Source organism: Boleophthalmus pectinirostris, unplaced genomic scaffold (genome assembly GCF_026225935.1).
Source record: "Boleophthalmus pectinirostris isolate CB_2022bp ecotype Guang Dong unplaced genomic scaffold, ASM2622593v1 HiC_scaffold_23, whole genome shotgun sequence".
In the NCBI taxonomy this organism is placed as follows: Eukaryota; Metazoa; Chordata; class Actinopteri; order Gobiiformes; family Gobiidae; genus Boleophthalmus; species Boleophthalmus pectinirostris.
Window position 1 is genome coordinate 2,854,777 of NW_026571207.1, and position 15,245 is coordinate 2,870,021.

Below are 15,245 nucleotides of genomic sequence, written 5' to 3' on the forward strand. Positions count from 1 at the left end.
TTTTCTTTCATTTATTTTTTTTATTTTTTATTTTTTTAAGTATTTATTTTTTATTCTATTTTATTTTATTCTATTTTAAAAAATTTATTCCTCCGTTATTTTAATAGGTCCATGCCTCCGCCCTCCTCATGACGCTCCATCCGTGTCAGGAAGCCTCTGCCCGGCACCAGCGGCACCAGCACCGGCCCCGGCCCCGGCAGCATGGACAGCGACGAGGAGGCGCTGGAGGAGACCGTGGAAGGTACTCTGTCCTCGGTGTGCGTTGTCAGTGATCACCGCTGACGTGTTTACCGTCCGTACGCCCGGAGCTTTTACCCCGAGAGCGGCTCTGAGCTGCGCCTCGACAGGGCCCGTGGGAGCGAGGGGAAAGCCGCGGACTCGAGTTGACACGGATCCGCTCGAGAGGCGCACGGGGGCGGCCACAACTCCGCCCGAGCCCCGGAACCCGCCGGAGCCCCGGAGCTGCAGTGTCACGCTGTTTTCAGTCCGACTGGAAACAACGGAACCACACGTCCTTGGTTTAGTCCTAGTTTAGCTCTGGTTTAGATCTGGTTTAGTCCTGGTTTAGTCTTTAGTTTAGTCCTGGTTTAACTCTGGTTTAGCCCTTGGTTTAGTCCTGTTTTAGTCCTGTTTTAGTCCTGGTTTAGTCTTTAGTTTAGTCCTGGTTTAACTCTGGTTTAGTCCTTGGTTTAACTCTGGTTTAGTCCTGATTTAGTCCTGGTTTAGCTCTGGTTTAGTCCGTGGTTTTAGTCCTTGGTTTGGTCCTTGTTTAGTCCTTGTTTAGTCCTGGTTTAGTCCTGGTTTAGCTCTGGTTTAGTCCTTGGTTTAGCTCTGGTTTAGCTCTTGTTTAGCTCTGGTTTAGTCCTGGTTTGGTCCTTGGTTTAGTCCTTGGTTTAGTCCTTGTTTAGTCCTGGTTTAGCTCTGGTTTAGTCCTTGGTTTAGCTCTGATTTAGCTCTTGTTTAGCTCTGGTTTAGCTCTGGTTTAGTCCTGTTTTAGTCCTGGTTTAGTCCTGGTTTAGTCCTGGTTTAGCTCTGGTTTAGCTCTGGTTTAGGCTTTAGTTTAGCTCTGGTTTAGTTTTGGTTTGGTTCTTGGTTTAGCTCTAGTTTAGTCCTGGTTTAATCTTTAGTCTAGTGCTGGTTTAGTCCTTGGTTTAGTCTGCCGAGAGGAATTTAAGGATACATTTAGTCAATTATTAATGTTAGTGGACCACAGCAGAAATTATAAGGCATGAAATAAGGTAGTGAGTTGCAAATAACTTTTAAAAACATATAATAATGCAATTTATTACACTATATTTTTGTTTTGTCAGTGCACTTTGTGTCAAATATTTGGTCAATCCATAGAGATGTCTTTATTCGACCCAGAATCTCTTAGTTGGATATTGCCCCACCTTTTTTTTTTTTTTTTTTTTACTTAGGGCTGGTTTAAATGATAAAATGCAGCAAGTCCATTAGCCAGTTTGAGTATGGAGAGAGAGTTGTCTTGCCCCAGGACACAACAACAGAATACACAGGGTGGAGCTCTGGGATTCAGCTACCCTCTTCTGTTTATAAGACATCCATTCATCCTCTATATCAGGGGTGTCAAACTCATTTTGGTCCAGGGGCCGTATCCAGCCTACTTTGATCCTAAAGGGGCTGAATCAGAAAACTCCTGGCATATAAACCCCAAAAACAGCAATAAGATAAAATATTTGTGCAGAGAAACACAAATCTGTTACAGAAATCTTTTAATTGATGAACTCTTTCTTTTACAAAATATTATAATATTATGAAAAACAACACAATGTTTTAACATTAACTTGAATGCAAATAGGAATTTTTGACATTTTTCTGATGAGGGTGTCACATTCAACAGTCAAAACGATCATCCTTTAAGAGCGTTTGGAAAGAGACAAGTCTTCATTTGTGCTGCTCTGGTGGGAGGGGCCACGTACAGAGGCACGGGAGACACTGCTATGCTAAGCGGAACAGAAAATTACCAATATTTTAATAGAAAATATGATTAAAATATTTTAGTAGAAAATCAGACGAGGGCCAGATTAAAGGTCTTGGAGGGCCGGATCTGGCCCCCGGGCCGTATGTTTGACACCTGTGCTCTATATCTATCACTCATGCTGTAACAAAGTAAAGATAGTTTATTGACCATGTGTGGTGTATGATGTGTGCAGGTCCTGTAGACGAGGACGGTCTGCCCCACGGCTTCTGCACGGTCACCTACTCCTCCAGCGATCGCTTCGAAGGACACTTCACCCACGGAGAGAAGAACGGCAAGGGGAAGTTCTACTTCTTTGATGGAAGGTACGTGACAAAGGCATGGTCACTGCTCACTGCTCACGTACTTGGATCTAGAAGATTTTCTGGTGTTACCCAAGTGTCCTCCAGCAAATAAATCCCAGTCTCTGCTTTTGGACCACACTGTAAGCGTCTGTAACATCTTGGCTTTCCCCTGGTTCTAAGTTGACCCATATTCTCATGGCCAGTAAAAATCTGGTGCTGTAGGGCCTGGCACATGGTTGGTGCACCAGTCACAGAGCAGCACTGAGGTTTGTGAGGAAGCCAAAGGCAAAGTGTCTAAATGAGACAAAGCCTGCACACTTACTCCCAAACTGCATTTAATGAATAATAACATTTCGATCAGTGGATATTCATCAGGTCATGGTTCTCTCTCTGTGTGATTGTTTGGCCAGTCCAAAGTGAGCCATAGGAGATGTCCACACAACACAAGATGTAACACAACATACACTTTACATCATATCGCATAAGCCATTACTCAAGTCCATCTTATGTTATCATCGGACGAGTAAATGACATCTGAAATAAATAAAACATTGTAAGAAGTGTTTCATTTCATATTCTTTATTCAGGCCACTAAGGCCAGTGTTTTTAAGGAATAAATATATAAATGTTCTCTTTGTAGAAGCAGCCTGTAAATATCCCCTCCTCTTCTTGGGAGCTTCACCTGCTCTTTCCAGATATATTTGAAAGAAGAGATTGGGTGTAAGTATACAGTTTGGGAGTAAGTGTGCAGGCTTTGTCTCACTTTCTATGTTCACTGTCGTAGCCTTGCACCAGTGATGTGCATATACAGTACCTGTACCTTTTATGAAAGCGCCTAAACAAACCGAAACAAACATGGCGATGGCGACACGCATATTTCAGCCTATTTTAGTGAAAATACAGACTATTTTGTTTGAGAAAAATGTGCAGAATGTAAGCGCTTTGTGTATTTGTGGACAGGATAGACGTCTGTGCTTTTCTCTTTTCTCAACCTGTGCACTCTGTCATTCCAGATTGATTGATTTAAAGTGTAGAACTCAATCTGGTGAGGGTCAGGCCACAGTAGTATGAAAACTTGCTCTGGGGTGAACAGTCAGAGGATTCGGATTACTCACATTAGTATCTGCTTACATGGCGTTTGAATTGATTGAGTTGATTAATTGTATTTTGATTTTATAAGAGGAAGTGTAACTTTCACCCTCAGATTATTTACAGATCAGTTGCGAGAAGGAAAACATTTTTACCTCATTTACATTAAACTGAAAGTAAAAGAAGAAAGCACACATACAGCACATGAACAGTAATTTGATAATTCCTGAGATGAGACTGTGTGTGTGTGTGTACACCTGGTGTTGTGTTGTGAGCAGCACTCTGGAGGGACACTACGTGGAGGACGCGCTGCAGGGACAGGGCGTGTACACGTATGAGGACGGGGCTGTCCTCTGTGGGACGTATGTGGACGGAGAACTGAACGGTCCCGCTCAGGAGTACGACTGTGAGGGACGCCTCTCCTTCAGGGGACAGTACAGAGACAACAGCCGCTGTGGAGACTGCTCCATCTACTACCCTGTGAGCCCTGCACTTTCCATTCTCTTCACCTTAGACAGACTTTATTGATCCAAAATGGAAATTACTTGGACACAGTAGCTCACACATCACAGTTTATAACAAAGAGTAAAAAAATATATTAAAAATAGTAAACTTCTAAATAAATAAGTAGCAATAATGTAGTCCACCTCCCTTTAAAGTTAAAGTTCTGTTCTGTTTTTGTTTTGTTTCATGTTTTATCTGTCTATGTTTATTCTACTGAGTCAGTGGAGCTTTATTTTGCTTTTATTCACCTTGGTCTCCCTGTAACCATCGGTAGCTGTTAGGGATGTAAAAATAACTAAAATATCATGATATCATCAAAAGTCTCACAATAATACCGTGGGCCATCACAATACATCGAAATACAAGTCTCTTTGCTTAAATTAGTAGTTATGGTGATTCTGATGTCTTTCTTAGGCCCTGTTTGCACGCACATGAGTATTTTTTAAAAACGGAGACATTTCCCTTCATTTGTACTCAACTTTTACATGCAAACGGTGAATTTGCTTCTGAAAATGAATCTTTCTAAAAACTCCGTCTAGAGTGGAGATTCTGGAAAACTACGGTTTAGTGTTTGCATATAAAGTGAGATACTAGATGGAGAATTTATACAGGTCGATGAACATGAAAACTTTTTTTGAAAACGATATTATTTGCATCTGTCTTTGAATTACTCTGTGTACGATCTGTGCTATACAAATAAACTTGCTTTGCCTTGCCATGGTGCGTCAATAGCGAAAAAACAGAGGGAACTACATAGACCATGATCCTTTGGTGTTGTCAGCGCAGACTACCTGAAGAAATAACTGTTATTAAGCACTTTTCATTCTTAATTTTTCATATTATGTCAGTACCAAAAGCGTCTCAAAGCATTTCCAAGGCTTTAAAAATCATAAAGTAGCCTCCACAAAATCAAACATCGCAATAAATATCAAACTTTTCGGATATTTATTGCGGATTTTCGATATTGTTACATCCCTAGTTGCTTTGTGCTGGTTGCAGGACGGGGGCTGTCTGTTCGGGCGGGTGAATGCCGACGGGGAGATGAGCGGAGACACAGTGGCCTACATTTACCCGGATGGACACACGGCGCTGTACGGGACGTTTGTGGACGGAGAACTCATCCAAGCCCGACTCGCCACGCTGCTCGCCAACAGCAACGGGAGGCCACAGTTTCAAGTCGCTCCAGACAGTAAGATTAAGCTCATTTACCATATTTTCTGCACTATTAGGCGCTCGGGATTATAAATCGCACTGTCATTAAATGGTCTATTTTTGGACTTTTTTCACAAATAAACCGCACTGGGACTTTAAAGGAAACACAACAGTTGGATGGGTCAGTGGGACTTTGTTTGGCGCGTTCACGGTGACTCTGGGCTGTGTTCAGTTGTGGCGTGTAGGCAGTGTTGAGAAGGTGACTTTTAAAATGTATTCCCCTACAGATTACAGATTACATACCTCAAAATGTAGTTTGTAACGTAATCCATTAAATTACTTAAGGTGAGTAACGTAATCTGAATACTCTGGATTACTTGATTTGCTGTAGAGAAGCAAAGACGAGGAAATCTTCACATCAGATGTTTTGTCTGATAAAAGAAAATAAAAAAGCCCAGACTTTACTGAACCAAATTAAAAATATTATTGATAGAAGAGGAGGAGACAAGGTCCGTGCAGCATGATTTAGTCCTGGATTAGTCCTGGTTTAGATCTAGTTTAGACCTGGTTTTAGACCTGGTTTTAGTCCTGGTTTAGACCTGGTTTAGATCTGGTTTTACTCCTGGTTTAGTCCTGGTTTAGTCCTTGTTTAGATCTAGTTTAGATCACCTGGTTTAGACCTGGTTTAGTCCTGGTTTAGATCTATTTTAGATCTAGTTTAGTCCTGGTTTAGATCTGGTTTAGACCTGGTTTTAGTCCTGGTTTAGATCTAGTTTTGATCTGGTTTAGATCTAGTTTAGACCTGGTTTTAGACCTGGTTTAGGCCTGGGGATACAGCCCGAAATGTGAAAACAGGAAAATACCTCTGTGTAATCCATTTATTTCAACAAAGTAACTGTAATCCAATTACCACTCACTGAAACAGTAACTGTAACTGAATACAGTTACTCATAAATTGTACTCTGATTACGTAACTCCAGTACATGTAATCTGTTACTTCCTAACACTGCGTGTAGGGAGGGTGCTGTCTGGGACCGCTGGATTGTCGGCGTGTTCGCAGTGACTCAGTTGTTCAGTTGTGTCTAGAAGTGGCACATTGCACTCGCTTTTTCAGTTCGTTCCTCTGTTCCGTTCCTCGTCGGCGTGGAGTGATGAGTGTGTCTGTGGGTGTTTTTCGCTGCGCGGTCGCTGTCTGCTCCGCGTGTGTTTGTGGCTTTGTAGTTCACTGAAGTCGTGCTGGGACACCTGAGTGGATTCGTGTATAGGGCGCTCTGGATTGCGTTTTTTGATGGGGTTGGAGGCTTTTGAGTGTGCCCTATAGTGTGGAAAATAAGGTATCTTTAAATGTTTAAAGTCGTCACCCTTTGCTTTGTTGGCAACTAGGGATGGGCATGATTAATCGATTAATCGATAATTGATCATTAAGAATTTCATCGATTAAGTTCATTTTAATCGACAAACCGAATGTAGGTTGCTGTGCGTATCGTGACCAAACAGGTGTGTACATGTGTCTCTGCATCAGAAGGAGCGAGACACAAACATTTGGTCTGCCTGCAATGTACCGAAGCACAAATGCGTATTTAACGATGATTTGTACAGAAATTCCACACTTTCCGTTGTGTTCGGGACAAGTGTGAGTCCATGTGCACAGTGTATAAAGCAGGAACATGTTTCTGTGTCCAGTGGGAAAAAGCTTTGCCAGGTGAGAGTCGCGCAATGTCGATGACGAGTCCCCACCTCCCTCCCCCCGTACGGTGTCCTGGTTTTGACAAATGCAAATCTGGTCACACTAACCTGTATTCCACTGAGTCATGTCTTTTAATCCGACAGAGTTGACCGCATCAGCGACACAAGAGCTGTAGTTTTATCTTCACTTACTTTATGCAAATTAGCGATGTGGTTTTAAGTTTTGTTTCTGTGAGAGTTGAACAAAACTGAATTAAACACATTATAATGTCAAACGGGCTGATGTGGCTCTAGAGTCGTTACGGTTTATATGTCGTAAAGTTGAATTTATTTATGCAGATTAGTAGTGCAGATAGTAATAATAATAATAATGATAATAATGATTAATCGATAATCGATCGTTAATTCTTCCGACGATCGATTAAGAAAATTTCATTGAATGCCCATCCCTAATTAGAACCCAGTTAAATTGAAACACTGATAGCTGTGCAGTATTATAGAAAGATGGACACACACTATAAGCTCTGTTCACGCTCACAGGAAGACGTTTGGAAACATGTGGATGGCGACTTTGGGTGTAGTTACCGACACTGGGCATGTGATAAAAACGTGGGTTCAGCAGCAGCAAAGCTTTCCATGGGGGACATGACTCTAATTGCGTCTTCGATGTTACGTACAGGCAGTGTTGAGAAGGTGACTTTTAAAATGTAATCCCCTACAGATTACAGATTACATACACCAAAATGTAGTTTGTAACGTAATCCATTAAATTACTTAAAGTGAGTAACGTAATCTGAATACTTTGGATTACTTGGTTTGTTGTAGAGAAGCAAAGACGAGGAAATCTTCACATAAGATGTTTTGTCTGATAAAAGAAAATAAAAAGTCCAGACTTTACTGAACCAAATTAAAAATATTATTGATAGAAGAAGAGGAGACACGTCCACGCAGCATGATTTAGACCTGGTTTAGTCCTGGTTTAGACCTGGTTTAGATCTAGTTTAGACCTGGTTTTAGTCCTGGTTTAGACCTAGTTTAGACCTGGTTTAGACCTGGTTTAGATCTGGTTTAGATCTGGTTTTAGTCCTGGTTTAGATCTGGTTTTAGTCCTGGTTTAGATCTGGTTTAGTCCTGGTTTTAGTCCTGGTTTAGTCCTGGTTTAGTCCTGGTTTAGACCTGGTTTAGATCTGGTTTTAGATCTGGTTTAGATCTGGTTTTAGATCTGGTTTAGATCTGGTTTTAGATCTGGTTTAGATCTGGTTTTAGTCCTGGTTTAGATCTGGTTTTAGTCCTGGTTTAGATCTGGTTTAGTCCTGGTTTTAGTCCTGGTTTAGACCTGGTTTAGATCTGGTTTTAGTCCTGGTTTTAGTCCTGGTTTAGACCTGGTTTAGACCTGGTTTAGACCTGGTTTAGTCCTGGTTTTAGTCCTGGTTTAGTCCTGGTTTAGTCTTGTTTTAGTCCTGGTTTAGACCTGGTTTAGATCTGGTTTTAGTCCTGGTTTAGATCTGGTTTTAGTCCTGGTTTAGTGGTTTAGTCCTGGTTTTAGTCCTGGTTTATCCTGGTTTAGTCCTGGTTTAGACCTGGTTTAGATCTGGTTTAGATCTGGTTTTAGATCTGGTTTAGATCTGGTTTTAGATCTGGTTTTAGATCTGGTTTTGATCTGGTTTTAGTCCTGGTTTAGATCTGGTTTTAGTCCTGGTTTAGATCTGGTTTTAGTCTGGTTTAGATCTGGTTTTAGTCCTGGTTTTAGTCCTGGTTTAGACCTGGTTTAGATCTGGTTTTAGTCCTGGTTTTAGTCCTGGTTTAGACCTGGTTTAGACCTGGTTTAGACCTGGTTTAGTCCTGGTTTAGTCCTGGTTTAGTCCTGGTTTAGACCTAGTTTAGATCTAGTTTAGATCTGGTTTTAGTCCTGGTTTAGACCTGGTTTAGACCTGGGTTCAGTCCTGGTTCAATCCTGAATTAGTCCTGGTTTAGACTTAGTTAAAAAAAGAAGAAAAAAAGAAGGGATTTAGCCCAAAATGTGAAAACAGGAAAATCCCTCTGTGTAATCCATTTATTTCAACAAAGTAACTGTAATCCAATTACCACTCACTGAAACAGTAACTGTAACTGAATACAGTTACTCATAATTTGTACTCGTAACTCTGGTACATGTAATCTGTTACTCCCCAACACTGCGTACAGGCAGTTGTAACTGTTGATCTGCCGAACGTAACGGAACTCTGACTTTTTTTTTTTTTTTTTTTAATTATACAAATGCGCGGATGAACAGGTAGTTTTTAAAAGGGAAAAAAAAAGTGGCATCTAGATGAAGAAAACCGGGCCATTTTCTCAGTTACTTTCGCCAACAGAGCCCAAAGGAAGTCGCCATCCTCATGTCTCCAAACGTCTTCCGGTGTTGTGACGTAAGCGTGGATAGAGCCTGTTCGTGGGCGTGGTCTGCTTCAATTTTCCAATCAAATCAATCAAAGTTAGTATATTTTTAAAGGAATTACAATCACCGTAAACTGACCCTGTGTTTCTAGTGCCTTATCGTGCAGACAGAGAACGAAAACAAAATTATAAAAAATACAGCAACAAGAACTTATTCATCAGGTTTTGTCAGCTATGCAGGGTTGTTTTAACGATGTAGAGAGTTGTAAAAAAACATCTATATTTATTGACTTTATTGACACTTCTTCAGGTGCCGTGTACACTTACGACAAGTCGACGTCCAGCTGCATCGCAACCCACGCTCTCCTCCCTGACCCCTACGAGAGCCAGAGGTACTGCTGCCTGTGTGCTGCATCACATCTCCTACAGTCTTATTATTATTATTATTATATTCCTATTTTCTTCATTAACATTATATTATTGTTATCCAAGTCCCGTGCTCCGCAAATTTTTTTTTTCCAAAACATCTTCCAAACATCTTCCAGTAACTTTGAATAGAGCCTGTTATCCGGATTCTGTTTTAGAACTCAGAGGCTACAGCTACTTCCTGCATTTTTGTACTTTTTTTCTCACAAACTCCCACTTTAACTGATGTAAAATTATAATAAACATTGACCACAGGTACTATCCCTCCAAACTAAGTCAGAATGAGAAAAACGTGAAAAACTGTCCAATGTGCTTGAACATAAATAGTTTTCCTTGAGTACCGCCGCTTCTCTGTTGTTCTAGAGGAGGGGTTTTCAAACTGGGTGAATGTGAGCCTCCCCTTAGAGTAGGTAAAGACGGCCGAGCACCCCCCTACATAAAATCCCCTCCGCCTGCCCTGCCCCACACAGTCCTTTGCCAGAAACACAAAAGATGCATTTACTTTTGTGTTTCTGGCAAAGTTTCAAGTTTCAATAATAACTGATAATATTTTTTTTTAATGTTGTATTATTTTTTAAAATGCTTTCATAAATGATTTTTGCAACAGCAAATAATTTCCAACTTCATGCAGGCCTAATTGAAGGGACTATTAACATCCCTGAACATCAGTAGGTCACCAGGACTAAACCAGATCTAAACCAGGTCTAAACCAGGTCTAAACCAGGTCTAAACAAGAGCTAAACCAGGTCTAAACCAGGACTAAACCAGGTCTAAACCAGGTCTAAACCAGGTCTAAACCAGGACTAAACAAGAGCTAAACCAGGTCTAAACCAGGTCTAAACCAGGACTAAACAAGAGCTAAACCAGGACTAAACCAGATCTAAACCAGGTCTAAACCAGGTCTAAACCAGGACTAAACAAGAGCTAAACCAGGTCTAAACCAGGACTAAACCAGGTCTAAACCAGGTCTAAACCAGGTCTAAACCAGGTCTAAACCAGGTCTAAACCAGGACTAAACCAGAACTAAACCAGAACTAAACCAGAACTAAACCAGAACTAAACCAGGTCTAAACCAGCATTAAACCAGGACTAAGCAGGTCTAAACCAGGACTCATCTTGGAGAGAGAGGGACAACCCCGCGCTAGAGGTCTGCGCGGGACAGAATTTTCACTTCTGTTCCCGCTCGCACCTGCAGTGAGCTTTCAAAATGTGTCCCACGCCACACAGTTTTGCGTCGGGACCCGTGGGAGAGCAGTGCTCCACCCCGAGACCGCGGAGCAGGGTGTCCACAAAGCGCGATCAGGCGACGGCTACGCTTAAGCTCCGTGAAGCGCGGAACTCTGCGCCGGTCCTTTCGGCTGCTGTCACCCGACGGTCTACACGGGCGCACCTGGTTCAGTTCTGGTTTAGTCCTGGTTCAGTCCTAGTTTCGTTCTTCTGGTTCAGTCCTGGGATCAGTCCTTGCTTACCCCAGTGGCTCTTCGCCTCAACTATTGAAAACCTCTGTTCTAGAGTGTACGTGGCCGACTCGCTGATTGAAGGAGCGGGTCAGGGTCTGTTTGCTAAAACTGACGCCGACGCCAACACCGTCATGGCCTTTTACAACGGAGTTCGCATCACACACTCAGAGGTATGGGCACACTATTATCTCTACTCTCCTGCATGCAAGGTTTGTGTGGTTTGTGTGTTATGAATGAAACAAAACACAACTTCTGGTCAAATTCTGGATGCACCAGGTCATCTCAGGTGAGTCAGACAGATATGGACGAGACCTGGAGAACCAGTCGATGGTGGGACAACTTTGTGGAAGGAGTAGCTGATGAAAATGTGTGGCGTGAAAACTTTCGTATGACCAAAGATGCTCTTGTTGCTTTAAGTGAATGCTGCCTGGCATGCATACCCAATTGAATTCCACACACTTTTGCGTCACCGTATGCACCCAGATTTCCTCCTGAAATCAGAATAAAAAGTGAAGACACAACGCCACTTTTGCGTCTTCTGTTCAGACCGTCATCATATAAACGTAGACTGAAACTGAAGAGCTGTGTGTTGCAGGTGGACAGCCGTGACTGGGCTCTGAACGGAAACACCATCTCTCTGGACGAGGACACGGTGATTGACGTCCCTCAGCCGTGGGACCAGACCCACACGTACTGCGCCTCTCTGGGACACAAGGCCAACCACTCCTTCAGCCCCAACTGCAAATACGACCCGTACGTACCACCTCCATAAACATGTTCAGTGCTCCAGAACCAAAACTGGGGTCTGCCATCACACAAGATTACTTCAGAATTGGAGACAGACTGATTTATTGGCTGGTTCAATTGCACAACCTTGGAACTGCTTAAATAGTACCGTATTTTTCAGAATATAAGTCGCACCAGCCAAAAAATGCGTAATGAAGAAGAAAAAAACATATGTAAGTCGCACTTTTTGGGGGAAATTTATTTTATAAAATCAGAGCCCAGGAACCGACATTTCCTGTTGAAAGGCAAGTTCTAGTAAAAACAATAGAACAGAGAACAACAGACTGTTAACGTCACATATGAACAGTTCTTCAGATAAACTATAACATAAACAACAGAACAGAACAATTTTACCAAACTCTCCATCTCACTCCAAATCACTAAATCCATTCAGTTCTTCATCCTCTGCAACTCAATCCAGCAACTCGGCCTCGACCTCCGGAGGTAAACAGAGCGCCGCTTCCTCTTCTGTGTAGCTGTCGTCAGACTCCGCATCAGTTCCAGTTAGAATTATTCCGGCCTTTCTGAATCCCGACAGGATGGTTTCGGTGTCACTGAAGTCCAGGCTTTGTCGATCCATCCAGTGACTTCAGAAAAGTTGCATGGTGCATCCTCCCGGTGTTCTCCATCCCCGCTTTCCACCAGTCCCTCACACGTTTCTCACTCACTCCAAACTTTCTTTCTGCTGCTCGATTACGGTTTTCGTCTGCAGATTTCGCTACTTGCAGCAGGACACATGCAGGAGACAGGCGCAGTAGAGTGAAGTGACAGTGGTACAGGAGGAACAGGAGCAGCAGATACTGACACAAGACTAGAGCCTCTCCCCACTTCAGTGTGAACATTTTAATATGTAAGTCGCACCGGAGTGTAAGGCGCAGGAAACACCCAAACTATGAAAAAAAAGTGCGACTTATAGTCTGAAAAATACGGTACTTAAAATCACAGTGGCAGCACATTCACAAATACACTAAAATGACCAAAATAACGACTTGGAATAGTAGACAATGCTTTTAAAACACCATATACACAGTTTAGTTGCAAAAAAGTTAATTTGGCGTTTAGTTCCACTTTGAATAAAGTCTCAAAACAGAAACGGTGTGTGTTTTTGTGTGCGCAGGTACGTTCACCCTCGCTTTGGGTCCATCAAGTGCATCCGAACCCTGAGGCCAGTGCACAAAGACGAGGAGCTGACGGTCGCCTACGGTTACGACCACGAGCCGTCGGGAAAGAACGGTCCAGAAGCTCCTGACTGGTACAAGCAGGCGCTACGGCACTTTGAACAGACGAGCAGCCAATGAGAGCACAGGACACAGGCATGGACAGTCCCGCCAGCCAATGAGAGCGATAACAAATTTTGAAGTACGATATTCTGCTGAAGTAAACATAAACGATAAACGATAATATTGAAACTTAACTATAAAGCAGAATTTTATTTTAAAAAGTATTGTAAATCTGTCAGAATAAATAACAGGATGCTGCACTTCAGTAGTTGCGTCTATGATGGGTCATAGACGTTCATAATTCAACCTTTTACAGCTCAAAATAACCAAACTTTTCCCAGTAGTGCAAAGAAAAAGTACCTGTTGAATGATAAGTCAGTATAGTAATTATCACAACAAGCCTAGTTCCAGTGGCCAATGAAAGCACAAGACGCAAAGGTGAAAAGTGCAATATCCAATGAGGGCGTAAGACAGGAACGTGGACAGTCCATCGGGCAATGTGGAACTGCAAGACGCCAATGCAGACAGTTTTAGAGACAATCGAGACAATGCAACAGCCAATAACGGCAAAGGATACTGCTACGGAAAGTTAAATATTCAACTATCTGTGCTACAAGTCTGACCCTGTGTTCCATTATCTTCCGATTTCTACTTGGACCTCGGATTTGACGTCACGGCCGAGTTTGAAGCGTATTATTATGTTTCGTGTGTCGGACTACGTGGATTATGATTATGATTATTCCCTCATCTTATGAAAACGCTGCCACTTAATTTTAATTTTTGAAATTTGCACTTCATTTTATGTTACGATTTCTCTTCCGTTACAACTTTAGGGATGTTAATGCCCGTTAAATCAAGTATTTGTTTAATATTAGACTTACCACAACACCGACTACCAAACCCAGAGGCAGTGATACGGACGTGATAAAGTACTGCAGTGATACGAGTGACTCCAAGTGTCATTTAAACCACCAAAGTGTCCAAACGCAATGAAAATACTTCATATTTACACGTCACAACGGGCGTAGCCATTTTCAATTCTGACTCGGAATCCTTGCTCGTTTCTACTTTTCCCTCAACCGAGGTCCGAGTCGCGCCGTCCCAGGAAAAGGGGCGTGTCACGTGTGTCGCTAGGCAACTACCTCGGAAAACCGATTCGGATTATAATCGAACACAGGGTGAGGTACTTGAAGGTTTATTATGCAAATGCTAGGAGATTAAGTTTGAAAAAAGCCATGGAAAACTATGCAAGCGTTTACCAGTAGTATTTATTTACCATAAGTATTGTCCGATCATGCCGTTGGGCCGATACACACGTGTAACTCATTTATTTATAATGTCTAAAATGAATTATGATGTTTGAATTGTGGATTACAAGATTGCCTGAGATGCCTCTGAATATACATTTTCTAACCTGTGTGGAAAATAAAATCCATTGTTTCACACTGTGTCACTGTGTGTGTTGTGTCGTGTAAATCGGCATTTCCCAAACTTTTTTTCTGGGGACACATATTTTAAAAGTCTTTGTGACCCAAATCAATAGACATAAAGGTAGATTAGACTATTATTTAATGTTAATGAGGATATTTTATTTTATTGCTGACCGAGTGATCGTGTCTCTCTGAACATGAATTTGTATTACTCAAGTTTTAAACCGTAAATAAAACCAGCAATAAAAGGTTTCCAGTCGCCTATTTGGACATTAATTGTAGCCCTTTTTTCAACATTCAACTGAACCACCAATACTGGAACAGAATAGTCAATAAAATAATTATAAAAAACATAGATGGGCCTGTCTGTGTTTTTGTTCCAGTCCAAGTCGTCTGCTTTGAGCTTCAAGTCATTTCAAGTCTTTAGACCAAAGAACCAAATATAGATTAGATTTCTGCAATTTATATTAATTTTAAGCTAAATAGTACTTAAAAAGACATGGTATATTTATAGTCAGTGTTGGGAAGGTGACTTTTAAATGTATTCCCCTACAGATTACAGAGTACACATGCCAAGATGTAGTTTGTAACGGAATCCATGAAGTTATTTAAAGTGAGTAATGTAATCTGAATACTTTGGATTACTTGGTTTGCTGTAGAGAAGCAAAGACGAGGATGGTTTAGTCCTGGTTTAGATCTAGTTTAGATCTAGTTTAGATCTGGTTTAGACCTGGTTTTAGTCCTGGTTTAGACCTGGTTTAGATCTAGTTTAGACCTGATTTCAGTCCTAGTTTAGTCCTGGTTTTAGACCTGTTTTAGATCTGGTTTAGACCTGGTTT

General features: G+C 41.7%; 1 protein-coding gene across 2 annotated transcripts; it reads left to right on the plus strand.

Annotated features, from left to right (window-relative positions):
* Window positions 1-135: 135 nt before the first annotated feature.
* setd7 (SET domain containing 7, histone lysine methyltransferase) lies at window positions 136-14,426 on the plus strand. Of its 2 annotated transcripts, XM_020939520.2 has the most exons (8): window positions 136-241; window positions 2,172-2,301; window positions 3,648-3,849; window positions 4,873-5,062; window positions 9,395-9,476; window positions 11,023-11,140; window positions 11,566-11,723; window positions 12,874-14,426. In XM_020939520.2, exons 1-8 carry the CDS (start codon window positions 202-204, stop codon window positions 13,052-13,054), a joined length of 1,101 nt encoding a protein of 366 aa, XP_020795179.1. In that variant the 5' UTR covers window positions 136-201; the 3' UTR covers window positions 13,055-14,426. The 2 variants fall into 2 exon arrangements, 1 of the variants encoding a protein (XP_020795179.1); XR_008632905.1 differs by lacking the exons at window positions 9,395-9,476; window positions 12,874-14,426 and having other exon boundaries at window positions 155-241; window positions 11,566-11,704.
* Window positions 14,427-15,245: the final 819 nt, after the last annotated feature.

Coding starts and splice junctions, on each gene's coding strand:
- setd7 (XM_020939520.2), top strand. CDS start 202: ATGGACAGCGACGAGGAGGCGCTGGAGGAGACCGTGGAAG. Junction 242..2,171: donor GCTGGAGGAGACCGTGGAAG/GTACTCTGTCCT, acceptor TGATGTGTGCAG/GTCCTGTAGACGAGGACGGT. Junction 3,850..4,872: donor ACTGCTCCATCTACTACCCT/GTGAGCCCTGCA, acceptor TGCTGGTTGCAG/GACGGGGGCTGTCTGTTCGG.